The 12,834-nt window shown below is 47.3% G+C and overlaps 1 protein-coding gene across 2 annotated transcripts in view; it reads right to left on the minus strand.

Moving 5' to 3' along the window:
* Nucleotides 1–3,550: 3,550 nt before the first annotated feature.
* Nucleotides 3,551–12,834, minus strand: part of GREM2 (gremlin 2, DAN family BMP antagonist) — a 108,313-nt gene continuing 99,029 nt past the window's right edge. Inside the window, exons 2-3 of one of the 2 annotated variants that reach the window (XM_059412487.1) lie at nucleotides 4,585–4,667; nucleotides 3,551–4,200 (exon numbers count right to left, since the gene is read on the minus strand). In XM_059412487.1, coding sequence (XP_059268470.1) covers nucleotides 3,696–4,200; nucleotides 4,585–4,586 — 507 coding nt within the window. In that variant the 5' untranslated portion in view covers nucleotides 4,587–4,667 and the 3' untranslated portion in view covers nucleotides 3,551–3,695. The remainder of the gene's footprint in view (nucleotides 4,201–4,584; nucleotides 4,668–12,834) is intronic. The other variant, XM_059412488.1, reaches the window with a different exon arrangement.

A 12,834-nucleotide genomic window follows, 5' to 3' on the forward strand; every position in this document is an offset into this window, starting at 1 on the left:
ATGACATTACAGCTATTTCCCTGGCTTCCCCCACCCCCAACTCCCCTTATGTATTCCAGACTGAGTAGTAGAGAAATCAGCAACCCGGAAATGCCAATGGATATAACCATCATGATCGTAACAAAAACTACTTGGTTTCCCATTTTTCTCTTTTGGTAAATAGCTTGTGGTGTTTGAGAATGAGAAGTAGTGGCAGTGAGATTGGGGGAAGAGGGTGGGAAGGGTGGAGGAGTTTAAGAAGGATTCAAATTATAACCTGACGATCAACAAATTTTAGCTGTATTTTATGATTTGGTCTTACTGGCTATCTCCTATGTAGAGCTAATCGTCAGTGATGATAGGTCTATCGTCAAATGAGCTTTCCAGGAATACATACATTCTAAATTGTTCACTCAATAGCAAAAATTCATTTTCATTGACTTTATAACTTAAAAATCTATTGGCCAGGGTGCCTGTGTGGCCCCGAATTGGGCTCTCTGCTCAGCAGGGAGCCTGTTTCCTCTCTCTCTCTCTCTGTCTACTTGTGATTTCTGTCTGTCCAATAAATAAAGAAAATCTTTTTAAAAAAATCTATTGGCCAACGTCAGAAATAAGTGAATTGAAATATCTTAACCTCATTTAAGTGGAATGTTCTGTCCCACTTAATAAACTAAGATAAATTATTTATTATTAAGTTAAACTTAATTCCTTTGAAGTCCATACAGTAAATCAACCATATACAATTTTATTACAGTGTTTATTGCTTTATTGGCAATTGAATTACTTGAAGGGGATGTAAGTCAATTCATTGAAAAATAGAGACACTGTGAAACTGAAAAGCATTTAAATTAAGAAATGGTGAAGCACATGGAAAGTGAATGTGAAAATGGACCAAACTCAAGGCAAGCTCTGGCTTATTGATGAGACAAGGGTGGTGCCCTGGCCATTCCAAGGAAGATGAACTTGTGTTTGCAGCAGTTTCTCAACTCTTCCTCATTCCTTTTTTCTTATTCAAAGAACACAATGAGAAGAGCTCAAGATTTCTGTCTTCAGCTGCTGAGTACTCCCTAAGAGCCTTAGAAATCGCCCAAGACCAGGGTTGAGAGCCATCCCCATCACCTCTACTTGTTGAATGCCTGATTCTGATTCTCTTTGAAGAAGCCAGGTTCCAGAGGAGGTTGCATGTTGTAGGCTAAGGGTTGAACTCATTGTGACGGGACACAAGCCCTCTGAACACACAGTGCTCCCTTCACGGCCCACGGAAACAAATGCTGAATTCCATTTTTATCGCACATCACACCAGGATCACAAAGAATCCTAGAGTATCTTTATTTGTTCTATAACTTAATAGTACACCTATAAAATAATTACATTATACTTAGAGCTTTTCTTCATTTATAAACAAACAAAAAAAAAACAATTAAATACAATTTGAGCCATTATAAGGTAAACTTTGTACATAGAAGAACCTCCAGAAGGAGCTTAACCCTGCAGCATATCATATTGTTTCCATTGCTACACCCACAACTGGGTTCAAAGAGAGTGTACTCATGTGTGTATACTGTGAGTTCATAGCTTAATCCTTCCTCTATGTGCGTGGGCTATGTGTTCATAAAATGACAGGGTTGGCTTTGCAGTCAGCCAGAGAATCCCAACCACTCCCAACCTCCTCTACCCACTGGCCTCCATTTCAGTCATGTGGGCCTCCCCCCTTCACAGCTTTTCTGCCGTGTTTCTGCGCTGCGTCTAACTTGAGGTTTTCCAATTCAGGCAAGAATAAATTCTCAACTTGGACACGCTCTCTGCTCTTTCTTCCCATCCCAAGGTTGCAGCCTTCGAGGACTTCTGTTGAGTTCTGCCTCCTGATGGAGGGCTGTCTATCCCCCATTTCTAAAACCAATACCCCCTTTTACAACAGCATATTGCGCTCGGGTGTCGTGGAGTTACGGGGTAGACAGAAATGAAACCTGCAGTTCAGGGGCAGGAAAGAGATTCAGGGACACGCCACACCTCGCTCTCCAGGTGAATGCCCCTAGACACCCCATCAGGAAGCCTCAGTTCCCCCAAGCAGTTTGTAGAGGGTCTCACAAACCTGGAGTGGGCCTTTCTGAGTGCCCTTGGCAGCAGCACATGAGACTGGTGCTCAGAAACGACCAAAGAAAGGTTTTCAAAGTTTGCTGATTTCCACCAATAGCATCTCATTCACATTCATCAGATCCCACCAACACTACTCACAGGGAAGACTCTGTGGGGCAATTTAGCAAAGGGACACAAGGTAAGTATAATTTTTCAAGAAAATAAGTTATGTCAGCTTTCTTACACCAAGAGACCTCAACATATAAACCTCAACGATTCATTATAAACATGAAACATAAGCTGATGTTTAATCGTCCTTAAAAAAAAAAAAAATCCATTCTTTGAAAACGAAACTCCTGTAGGATAGCTTAACTAGATTTCTATTCTATATATTTTATTTTTTATTTCCTCCTACAGCACAAAGTGACCTGATTCCTTATATGTTTAAATAGTTCTCTCTTTTAGCAGGAAATATTTTTTTGTTTCGAGTCAGGGCAGTAAAGTGGTATAGCTTCTCACGGGCACATACGACTATTAAACATCACAGGGCTTTTAAGTTCCCTGTGAAAGAGTCCCCAGTGAGTCCCCTCCCTACACCTATCCGTCCCAACCCACTTCCAGATTTATTTATTGTGCTGCGATGATTTATTTAGTACCTGCAGGGAATCCGTTTTCACCGTAGGATCACAATGTGAGATCACCTGCCACCTCCCTGCCCAATGTAAGACTGGGTCCTGGACAGTGCACTGCTGACCGGGCATTATTCCTGAGCTCAACCCCTGCCGAGCCTTACTCAGAACCGTGCTGCAAAGCCGGAGTCCAAACTCGGGAGACGATGCGTGGGTAGGTCTAGGGCGCTTCTGCACAGCCCTTTACAATACAGGCGGTTACAAAACCAGCGTTACTGCGGAGGCCGTCGTGTGGAATAATATTCTAAATGCAGCGCTAATAGCATGCACACCCGAGTTCATCGGAGTCCGCAGGTGGGGGGAGGAGGAGTGAGGAAGAAGAGGTGGGGGGCGCTGGGGGCGGGGGAGAGGGCGGCCCGCTGCCAGCAAGGTCCCCAGGGAAGCCCATCTCAGGATCCCAGTGGCTCAAGGCGTCTCCTCGGGCAGCAGGCCCCGGGCTGGTGAGGAGAACCTCCCCTCCGCGCGCGGGGACGCGGTCCAGGCCCGCATCGCTGGGCGCGAGGGCAGCGCCCCCTTCACCGGGTGGAGGCTCCCCCGGGCCCGCGGGACAGGGCCGAGCGCCGCCTCCTTCGCTTCCGCGCGACGGGAGCTGGAGTGTCGGGGGAGGCCGGGGAAAGCCGGGCTTTTCCACATGGTGGAAACATCAACGCCGGACGGGCCGCGCGGCCCCCGAAGGTCCTCTCCCGCCGCCGGCCGGCGCCGAGCGGGTTTCCAGCCGCGTCCCTCGGGCCCGGCGCGCAGCGCGTTGGGGGCGCGCAGGGGTGGGGCGCGCGGGGGCCCCGCGCTCGGCCGGACGCGGCGGCGAAGCGCCACTTGGGAGCCGCGCGGGCAGCGGAGGGGCCAGCGGGCAGCGGAGGGGCCAGCGGGCAGCGCCGCGCGGGCTCCGAGGACGCGGACGAAGGCGGCGGCGGCGGCGGCGGCCCCGGGAGCTCGCGGGCAGCCGCGGGGGCTTCACTGCTTGTCCGAGTCGCTCAGGTTCACGGACATGCACCGGCACTGCTTCACCTTCTGGATCTTCTTGAGTCGGAAGGGAGGGTCCATGCCGGGGCACTCGAGCTCCACGAGGACGGAGGTGACGCGCTGCGGCTTGCAGAAGGCGCACGACTGGAAGGACTCCTCGTCCTTGCGCACGTGGCGCGGGATGTAGAAGGAGTTGCACTGGCCGTAGCAGAAGCGGTTGAGGACCGTGCGGCTGCGGCAGCCGTCCTCGCTCACCGTCTGCCGCAGCGGCTGCGTCTTGCACCAGTCACTCTTGAGGTACTTGCGCTCGGTGACCACCAGGGCCTCCTGGCTGGAGGCCAGCACCTCCTTGATCTGGTGCTGCCATCGCTCCGAGTGGTTGCTGCTGCCCTTGTAGGGCGACGGGATGGCGCCCGCCGGCCGGTTCTTCCGGGCCTCGGCCGCCTTCACCAGCACGGCCACCAGGCACAAGGACAGGGAGAGCTTCCAGAACATCCTGCGAACGAGACAAGAGTGAGAGGGGTTGGCTGGGGCGGCGCTGGTTTCACGAGAGGAGCTGCCGTCGGGTGCGGCGGCTGCAGGGGAGAGGCCTGGAGCCCCTCGGGGCGGCGGGGACACGGGGACACCCTCCGAAAGGCGACGCGAGGGGCGAGGGGCCGAGCGGAAAAGAACACAGAGCACTCACTCGGCTGCACTACACAAGAATGACAAGGCCAAGGTCGCCAGCGATAGCCCCCGCCGGCGGGCCGCAGGGCCAGCCATAGCGACTGCGTTTCCCTGCGTCTTCATTTAGTGGGGGACAAGTCCTGTCCCACGCACACCACGTGTTTTCCCCATGGGACCCTCAAAGCACGTCTAAGTTGGCCGTTATTATACCTACATTGCAGGGAAACTGAGGCACGCAGACGTTAGGAACTGGCCCACGGTGGCACAATCGCTAAGGAACGTCCAGGAGTCACGCACCTGTCTCCGGAGCCACCAAAAGGAGACACGGACCGGATCAGGAGGATCGGCAAAAAGAAAAGGCAAGCGGGGTGGGGTGTGGGTCACAAGTTTCTTTCAAAATAAGTATTAACCTAGGAATGGACACAGACCGGGGAAAGTAATATTTACACCTCTGGTAATTGTTAGGAATACAAAAGTACATTGAACCTCGGCACAAAGATATTCAAGTTAATTCAAGAGAGTCATGAAGTAGAGTCTAGGAGCGGAAACCACTTCCCAGTCGGGAATTAAGAACTCTCCAAGGCCCTTATTAAAACGGCCTTAGAGGGGTGCCTGGGTGGCTCAGTGGGTTAGGCTGCTGCCTTCGGCTCAGGTCATGATCTCAGGGTCCTGATATCGAGCCCCACATCGGGCTCTCTGCTCAGCAGGGAGCCTGCTTCCTCCTCTCTGCCTGCCTCTCTACCTGCTTGTGATCTCTCTCTGTCAAATAAACAAATAAAATATTAAAAAAAAAAACAAAAAAAAAAACGGCCTTAGAGAACCCAACCGTAAGGGCATGACTAGATTCTGCCTTCTGTGTCTTAGGGCCTCAAGACCCCAGCGAGCCGGGATGGGAGCTTGGGAGGAGCTTCCTTACAATCAGGTCTTGTAGGAAGCAAACCAAGTCTGCCTGAAGGATGGACTTCTCTGAAACTTAATTCAGTTCCCATTGCTACATTTCCATGAATCCCTCCAGGGACAGCAATACCCTGCCCCACCCCCCAGCAAAGATGATCTCTGTCTGCTGAGGATGGCAGCTCCTTCATTACCCTTATCATCCTCGCCACCATATTCGCATTTATTCATTGCTTCCCTGGATATCTTACCACCTCGAGAACCTGCACGAGACTCTGGTTCCTTTAACATGCACACACCAAAATGGCATGTAGAAATTATATATATACCATCATATAGTTCTATAATGTGTACTACACATTTATATTTAATTTTTATTTAATATTAAATTTATATTTATATGACATAAATATATAATTATGATAATATAATTTATATAAATATAAATAAATTTGATATTAAATATATTAACACCCCTGAACTATTATCAAGGTCTTACATATGTTTCTGCTAATAATAATAGTATTTATTGGTGTTCAAAACCCATCCCTCTTACAGTTTCTTCTCATGTATAAACATATCAGTTCTATGAAATAGGTATTAATATTTCTCCCACTTTACGGATTAGGAAACTGAGGCATGGAGAGGCTTCACAACGTACCAAGATCATATGTCCACTATGTGAAATATTTGAACCCTGGCTCCAGGTGAGGGTAGCTATATTATAGCTAAAAATATTTGTGTTAAGGGGTACCTAGGTGGCTCAGTTGGTTAAATATCTGCCTTTGGCTCAGATCATGATTCCAGGGTCCTGGGATCGAGCCATATGTCTGGGCTCCCTGCTCAGTGGGGAGTCTGCTTCTCCCTCACTCTGTCCCTGCTTGTGATCTCTCTCTCTCACACTCACTCTATCAAAATCTTTAAAAAAATTTTTTTGTGTTAAAATATCTATGCTAAAATATTCCTGTATGTCATTATTGTTAATCTAAGTGTAAACCACAAGAGGCTTTTGGAAACCACACAGCAGAGAATTCCTTCATTTATCAAGTTTCACTGAGTATGTATTCTGGAACAAACTCTGATAAGCCCTGAGAATTCCAGTACCTCTCTCAGAGACAAAGAGAAAGTTCTTCCAGTGTTGGACGAGCCCTGACAAGATCTGCTCTCCCTGTTCTCATTCCACGGACCTCCTCCTCGACACTCTACCTGCTCTGCTCCGGCAACCCTGCTCACCTTTCTGTTTCCAGAAGGTATGTGGCATTTTTCTGCTCTAGGGCCTTACGTCTGCCTTCCCTCTGATGTTGACATGGTCTTCTACCACCGTCTTCAAGTCTGTGCTCAGTTATCGCCACCTGGGTGAGGCCTTCATGGGTGACTTCATCACAGCCCTGACATTCACTGTCTCCTTCATCCCTGCTTTGTTTTCCTCTACGGCACTTAGCATCCGGTAAGAGAGTACGGTAAGATCTTACGGATTTTTGCATTGTCTGACTTCCGCAAGTAGAATATAAGGTCCAAGAAAGAAGGACCATCTGTTAAACCATACTGTATGTCCTGCACTTGGAACAGTGACTGGTACCAAGTAGATACTCAATAAATTCGTGTGGAAGGACACACAAATACCACGCCTTTTGGCATGCAGAGTATGGAGGCACAATGGGATAGGTTTGCACGGCCAAGAACATCTGAACCACTGGGATGCTTTAGAATGTAGATTCCTCAGCTCCACCCCCAAAACACCCCCAAACCAGCAGAGTCGAGGTGGAGTTTGAGATCTGTGTTTCAAAGAACTGCTTCCGGTGGCTTCCACGGGCCAGTGCCGCAGGGGATGATGGGGACACAGGGAAAGAGCATCGGTTCCTCCTGGATAGGGAACAGGAGAGGCCCAGGAATTAACGGCTAACGAGTGTCCTAAACTCCAAATAGGATTCTTCCAGGCGGTGACACTGCCAAGAGGGCAGAGTTAGGTAAGTGTAATGACAAGAGGCAAGAGAAGTAAAAATTAAAAAATAAAATAAATAAAATAAAATACAATAGAAATTAAAAATAAAAAAATTTTTTAAAAAAGGAAAAATTGAGAACAGAGGAGGGAAAAAGGGAAAGATTTTCTTTTTTTGTAAAAGCATTTTGGGGCAATACAATTCCTGAGATTCTGAGGCCGAACTGTTGAAGAACTTTCGTCATGCCTCCTCCCATCCAAGTACTAACCAGGCCCGACCCTGCTTAGTCTCCTCATGCCTCCTTAGTTCCACACACGAATTGTCACATGAAAATGGCCACGCTCCCAGCAGATTCATGGCAAGCACTGAGTATTGGACTCACTCAACTTACACAGCTTATTATACTTGAAGAATGATTTGTGATCTCAATAGTCTCTTAAAAAGAAAGTATGTTGGTTCCATTTTAATAATTTCTAAAATTATTAACATTCTGAAAAAACACACAACCCAAAGTTTGCAAGTCCCAGCCAGGAAAGATTTACAGCGTCAGCCTGGTCCTCAAGACCCCCTAGTTCCAGGAACAGCTTCACAGGCATCTTTGATAGGCTCAACGATGCGTGCTTTTATTCAACAGGTCCTAGCTGTTGTCAGGGAGAACAGAATTAAAACATGTTCCGATCAATTTGGGGCAAAAACTCTCAGATTCACAGTATTAGATGTGATGATTAACAACATGCCTTCTTTGAACGCTTTGCAACATTTTCACAACATCTGGCAATCACCCGGAGAAGTTATGCTTCCCAAGAACCTAGGGGGAAAGCAAACCTCCCATTTGTAAGAGCAGGAAAAGAGGCTGATGATATCGCTCGGTGACTGGGGCCAACTGGGGGTTTCCTCCCCTCCATCTCGTTTCTTTACTCCTTCACACAAAGCAACAGGAATGTTGCCAAGGATCTGGAATCTTGGTGTCGGGACAGGCAAGGAGGCAAGAGGTATTCTGCTGAGTGACCATTATGCTTTTCACTCCAATCAAGGGCACCAAAGCAACTGAGTTTTTGCTCACAGTGCATCTCCTCTGGCCCTTGTGTATGGCGGGGGTCCTCAGGGTCCTGCATGCCTCTTTCTTCAGCTGGATAACTTGCTCTTGCACACACACGTCAGTGGCCCCGCCACACCCTGAATTTAGCCCTCAGAGTCTTCCTTTGCCTTGAATCACTCAGAGAAACTTGCCTTGCTACTCAGAGAAATGGTTGGCATACGATCAACCTCTCAGGAGCGTTGCCATAATCGTTGGTACCACAGCACGAATATCTTTCATTTTATCCTCACATCTTGTGTTTGGCTTGTCTCAGAAGAAACTCGTAAATAATTCCTTTCGGTTTTATTAACGATCCTTGGGGCCTGACAATGTTGTCAGTTTGCAAGGGGCGCCAGGACCGTAAATGCTGATCTGCTAGCAGTGTGGGTTGGTCGCTGTGGGTTGGGTAGAGAGAGAGGAAGCAAAAGCACTTTCCTCTTAAGTAACGCCCTGGGGCCCGGGCTTTCTTGGTGTCAGAACAAGGGCTGCACAGGCCAGGATAGTACAGAGGCCGCTAAAGGATCACTGGCCTTTTTCTAGAACATCAGCCTTTTCTAGAGACATAGACTCTTGAGTCGTAATGCCTCCTAAGTTCTAGGAAAGGCTGAGGCCATGCTAGATCCTCCCTGCCAAAAGGTATAAGTGACCGAAGGCAAGGGTTCAGCTAAGCCGATTAACTCACTCCCAGCTCGACCTTGTTGGGTTTTAGAGGTCAGGCCCAGGCTGTGCATGAGTGGCGAATGGGATGGAACTCAAACATTTTCTGTGACCTAAGAATTCTGCACAGCCTGGGCAGGTTGGAGGGAAGCGCCCAAGGCTGCACATGGGCAGGCACATCTGGGATAAACCTGCTTCCACGGCCCAAGGGAAAACAGACTCCGAATCCAGCAGCGAACTCCAAACAAAAGCCCCTGACAGTGTTAGAATGCAATGATTATTTTTATGAATTTTACTACTAGAACCTCAACAGCCAAAGGTACTTCATCCGTGACATGGAGCCTTTGTTGGGAGGCTGTGGCGGAGCTCTCCAGCTAAAGGTGCACGTTCCTGGCTCGGGGAGCACCCCCTGACTTTCAGCAACTGTCATCTACAGCCTGCGATGGCCCGATGGGCTGATCCCAGCCTGCGCCCTGTTTCCGTAAATAAGGTTATACTGAACACAGCCGTGCCTGTTTAGCTCCATTTTCTTCATTGGCTGCTTTTGGGTTACAAAGACAGAGTAGTGGGGACAGAGACACACCGCATGAAGTCAAAAATATTTACTATGGGGCCTTTCACAGAAAAAGTTTGCCGAATCCTGCTGCTAACTTTTCCTCTCCCATTCACTCATTGCTCTCCCCTTCCCTTTGTGCGCTCTGGCTGGAAAAGTAGCTCTGCATTTTAAAATGTCTCACTATGGGGGTGCCTGGGTGGCTCAGTGGGTTAAAGCCTCTGCCTTCGGCTCAGGTCATGATCTCAGGGTCCTGGGATCGAGCCCCTCATCGGGCTCTCTGCTCGGCGGGGAGCCTGCTTCCTTCTCTCTCTCTGCCTGCCTCTCTGCCTGCTTGTGATCTCTCTCTGTCAAATAAAAAAAAAAAAAAAAAAAAAAAAAAGTCTCACTATGAAGCATTTCAAACATAGAGCAAGCTAGAACACATAATGAACCCTAGCTGCCCACCATGGAGGTTAAAACAGTATTAATAGTTCCAATCTTTATTTTGCCATCTCCTTCAATTTTGAGAGAAATGAAACAATATAGGTAAAGCCAAAGTTTTGTTCTTTTCTTCTGCTGCTGTTGCTGAGATGACCAGTGTCCTGAAGTTGATTATGTCATTCCTGCTAGTGCTTTTCCGTGTTTCCTGGTATGTTCTGTGGTGAGGGCATGTCTGCGTGTGTGCCCGTGACCTTCATGTGTATCTAGTACTACACTCTTGTTGAGCAACTTTTGCTTTATTGATTTGATTTGATTTGATTTTACTATGTTGTATTTTATTCATTTTATTTTTGGAGCACCTTTTAAAATCAACAATTGGTGTTTGAGATTTTATTCATGTGGATGTTTTGAGAAGGATCTATTCACCTCCACTGCACAGTGTGTGCATTTGCTTACTGGGGGCCCGTGAAGTTGCTTCTACTCTGTCATTGTTGTTAACAGTGCTGTCCTGAACAGATTTGTGTGTGTGTATTTATGCCTACCTGTTACAGGTTTACTAGAGGAGACACGGAGAAGTGGAAATGCTGCGTCACGGGTGATGTACAACTAGAGCTTGACAAAGTCCCGTCATCACCTTCCAAGTGCTTGCACCAGTCTTCCCCCCCCCAGAGTAATCTGTGCTGCTGCACACACTTGCTAACCCTTGGTGTTACCAGATTTATGATGTTTCGCCCAACTGGAAAGTTTGAAATGGCATCCTATTATTATTATTATTTTAATTTGCATCCTTCTGATTCCAAGTGAGTTTTTCACCAAGCTCAAATACTGTAGTTGTACACTAAAGGGAGGGATTGCAACTTATTATAAGTGGAGAAATGAAAACATTAGGAAAGGATGGGGTGCCTGGATGGCTCCGTCATTAAGTGTCTACCTTCAGCTCAGCTCGTGGTCCCAGGGTCCTGGGATCGAGCCCCGCATTGGGCTCCCTGCTCGGCGGGAGTCTGCTTCTTCCTCTCCCACTCCCCCTGCTTGCGTTCCCTCTCTCGCTGTGTCTCTGTCAGATAAATGAATAAAATCTTTTTAAAAAAAGAAAGAAAAAGAAAACATTAGGAAAGGAAAAATAAGTACTAACTATAAATCTTCTGAACTTCCTATGAGAAAAATAGGCAGTGGCTTGCAATTTCAAAGCAGAATGATCAGGGCATCCCATATGACTCAGAAGTGTGGAATCCAAATGGATTCATTTACTTTTCCAAGTGACATTGTCTGAGTGGAACACTGACTATCATTTTGTTCCAGGAGAAGTTTAATTTCCTCTGGAAAAATTATATTATGTTTTTAAAAAAGGTTTTCAACCAAAGAAGAAATGATACTATCATTACTTACTTTGACTTCTGGATAGCAAGTGTATCATTTAGGAATTCGTAATCAGAGTTCTTAGTCTTTGAAACAATCGGGATAAACTCGGTCTGGGAAATGTCACGTTGAGGTAAGACGGCAGAAAAGCAGTAAGTTGAGTAGGAAAATGGATGGGAAAGCTCTTTGAATGCTGTGCGCTTCTACGCACATGGTTGCTTTTCTCAAGAGTGGAACCACTTGGGAATGAGAGTGAGAACATGGTTTCTGGGCCTGGAGCTGCCCATCTCGTGACCCTGTGTGACTCACTCCTAAGCTTCCCTGGTCCCCGTCCGTAAATTGGTGTTAATAGTACTGGCCACCTCCATTCCATGTCGCTGCTATGAAGAATGTGGCACTGAGATCCAGTCATGGTCCAAGTCCTCTCAGAGCGAAAAGAACCATGTGTTTTATTTGAAAGGAAGGAAGAAATTATGAGCGATCCGTTAAGGATTTTATAGCCGGTGGCATTGTTCTCTGCAGCCACGAGGCAGAACCTTTACTATGATGGCGATGATGATTTTCAGATGAAGATTTTAGGCTGCGGCTCAAGGGACTAGTCATACTTGAGTGATTCTGCGCTTCTCTACCTTGTTCCTCAAGTCTTCTTCAGACAGTCTTGTGTGTTCAGGGTGAGCTTCTAAAACAAAAGTCTTCCCCTTCTCTGACAGCAGGCTTTGGATTTTCTGTCTGTGTATCCATAAAAATCAGAGGGGCCTGTCTAAAATGTGTGAGCAAAATCAAAAACGTCTTGACCACGCGCCCCGTCAACAACCTCTACTTCAAGCTACTTCGTTTCACTTGTGTGACAGTGGGGAGCGGTGGGGACCTTGCACGTAGGAAACCCTGACAAAACCGTGTACCCCCTTTTCAATTCCTCTGGAATTGATGACACAAGTATTTTTATTCCTTTTCTTTAGTCTTTTGATGTCTTTCATGGATTTTTCTTTCTCTGGTTTCCTCTTAGAGGTTAATAAACCTATTTTCTCCTTCCTCACCTTCCTACTAAGAATTTCATCCGTGCCAAGATTTTAGCCACCAGTTGCTATCTGCTCTTGACTCCCAGACTCTATACCCAGCTGCCTACCGAACATTCCCTGGATGCCTTATAGGGACCCCAAGTTTTCTAGGTCCCAAATCTTATCCTGTTTTTTTCACTCAGCGCCTCTTCTGAAAGTTACTGTCTCGGTGACACAGTGTTTTTCCTTTTCCCCCAGGCCAGAGAGCTGAGAGTGCAAGTCCTAGTTGATGTACTACCTGAGAGCCAACGTCTTCATTCTTCTTGCTAACAGAAGCACAATGTTGTCCAGGAACCGGAGTCCAGGTTCTTCATGGGCACTTCTACATACCGCGGAGTACGGAGCTGATAGGTCCTACTCAGTGACTAACAAGATATAAGAAAGAGCCTCCTGGGAGAGAATTTTACTCCCTGATGAAAAAAAAAGACATGCCAGAAGAAGTTACTGTTCCGGTCTGGGTTGTGTTTGTGCAAGGAGACTGAGGCTACAGCAGCCCCCAGCAGGG

This window comes from Mustela nigripes, chromosome 10 (genome assembly GCF_022355385.1).
Source record: "Mustela nigripes isolate SB6536 chromosome 10, MUSNIG.SB6536, whole genome shotgun sequence".
Classification (NCBI taxonomy): domain Eukaryota; kingdom Metazoa; phylum Chordata; class Mammalia; order Carnivora; family Mustelidae; genus Mustela; species Mustela nigripes.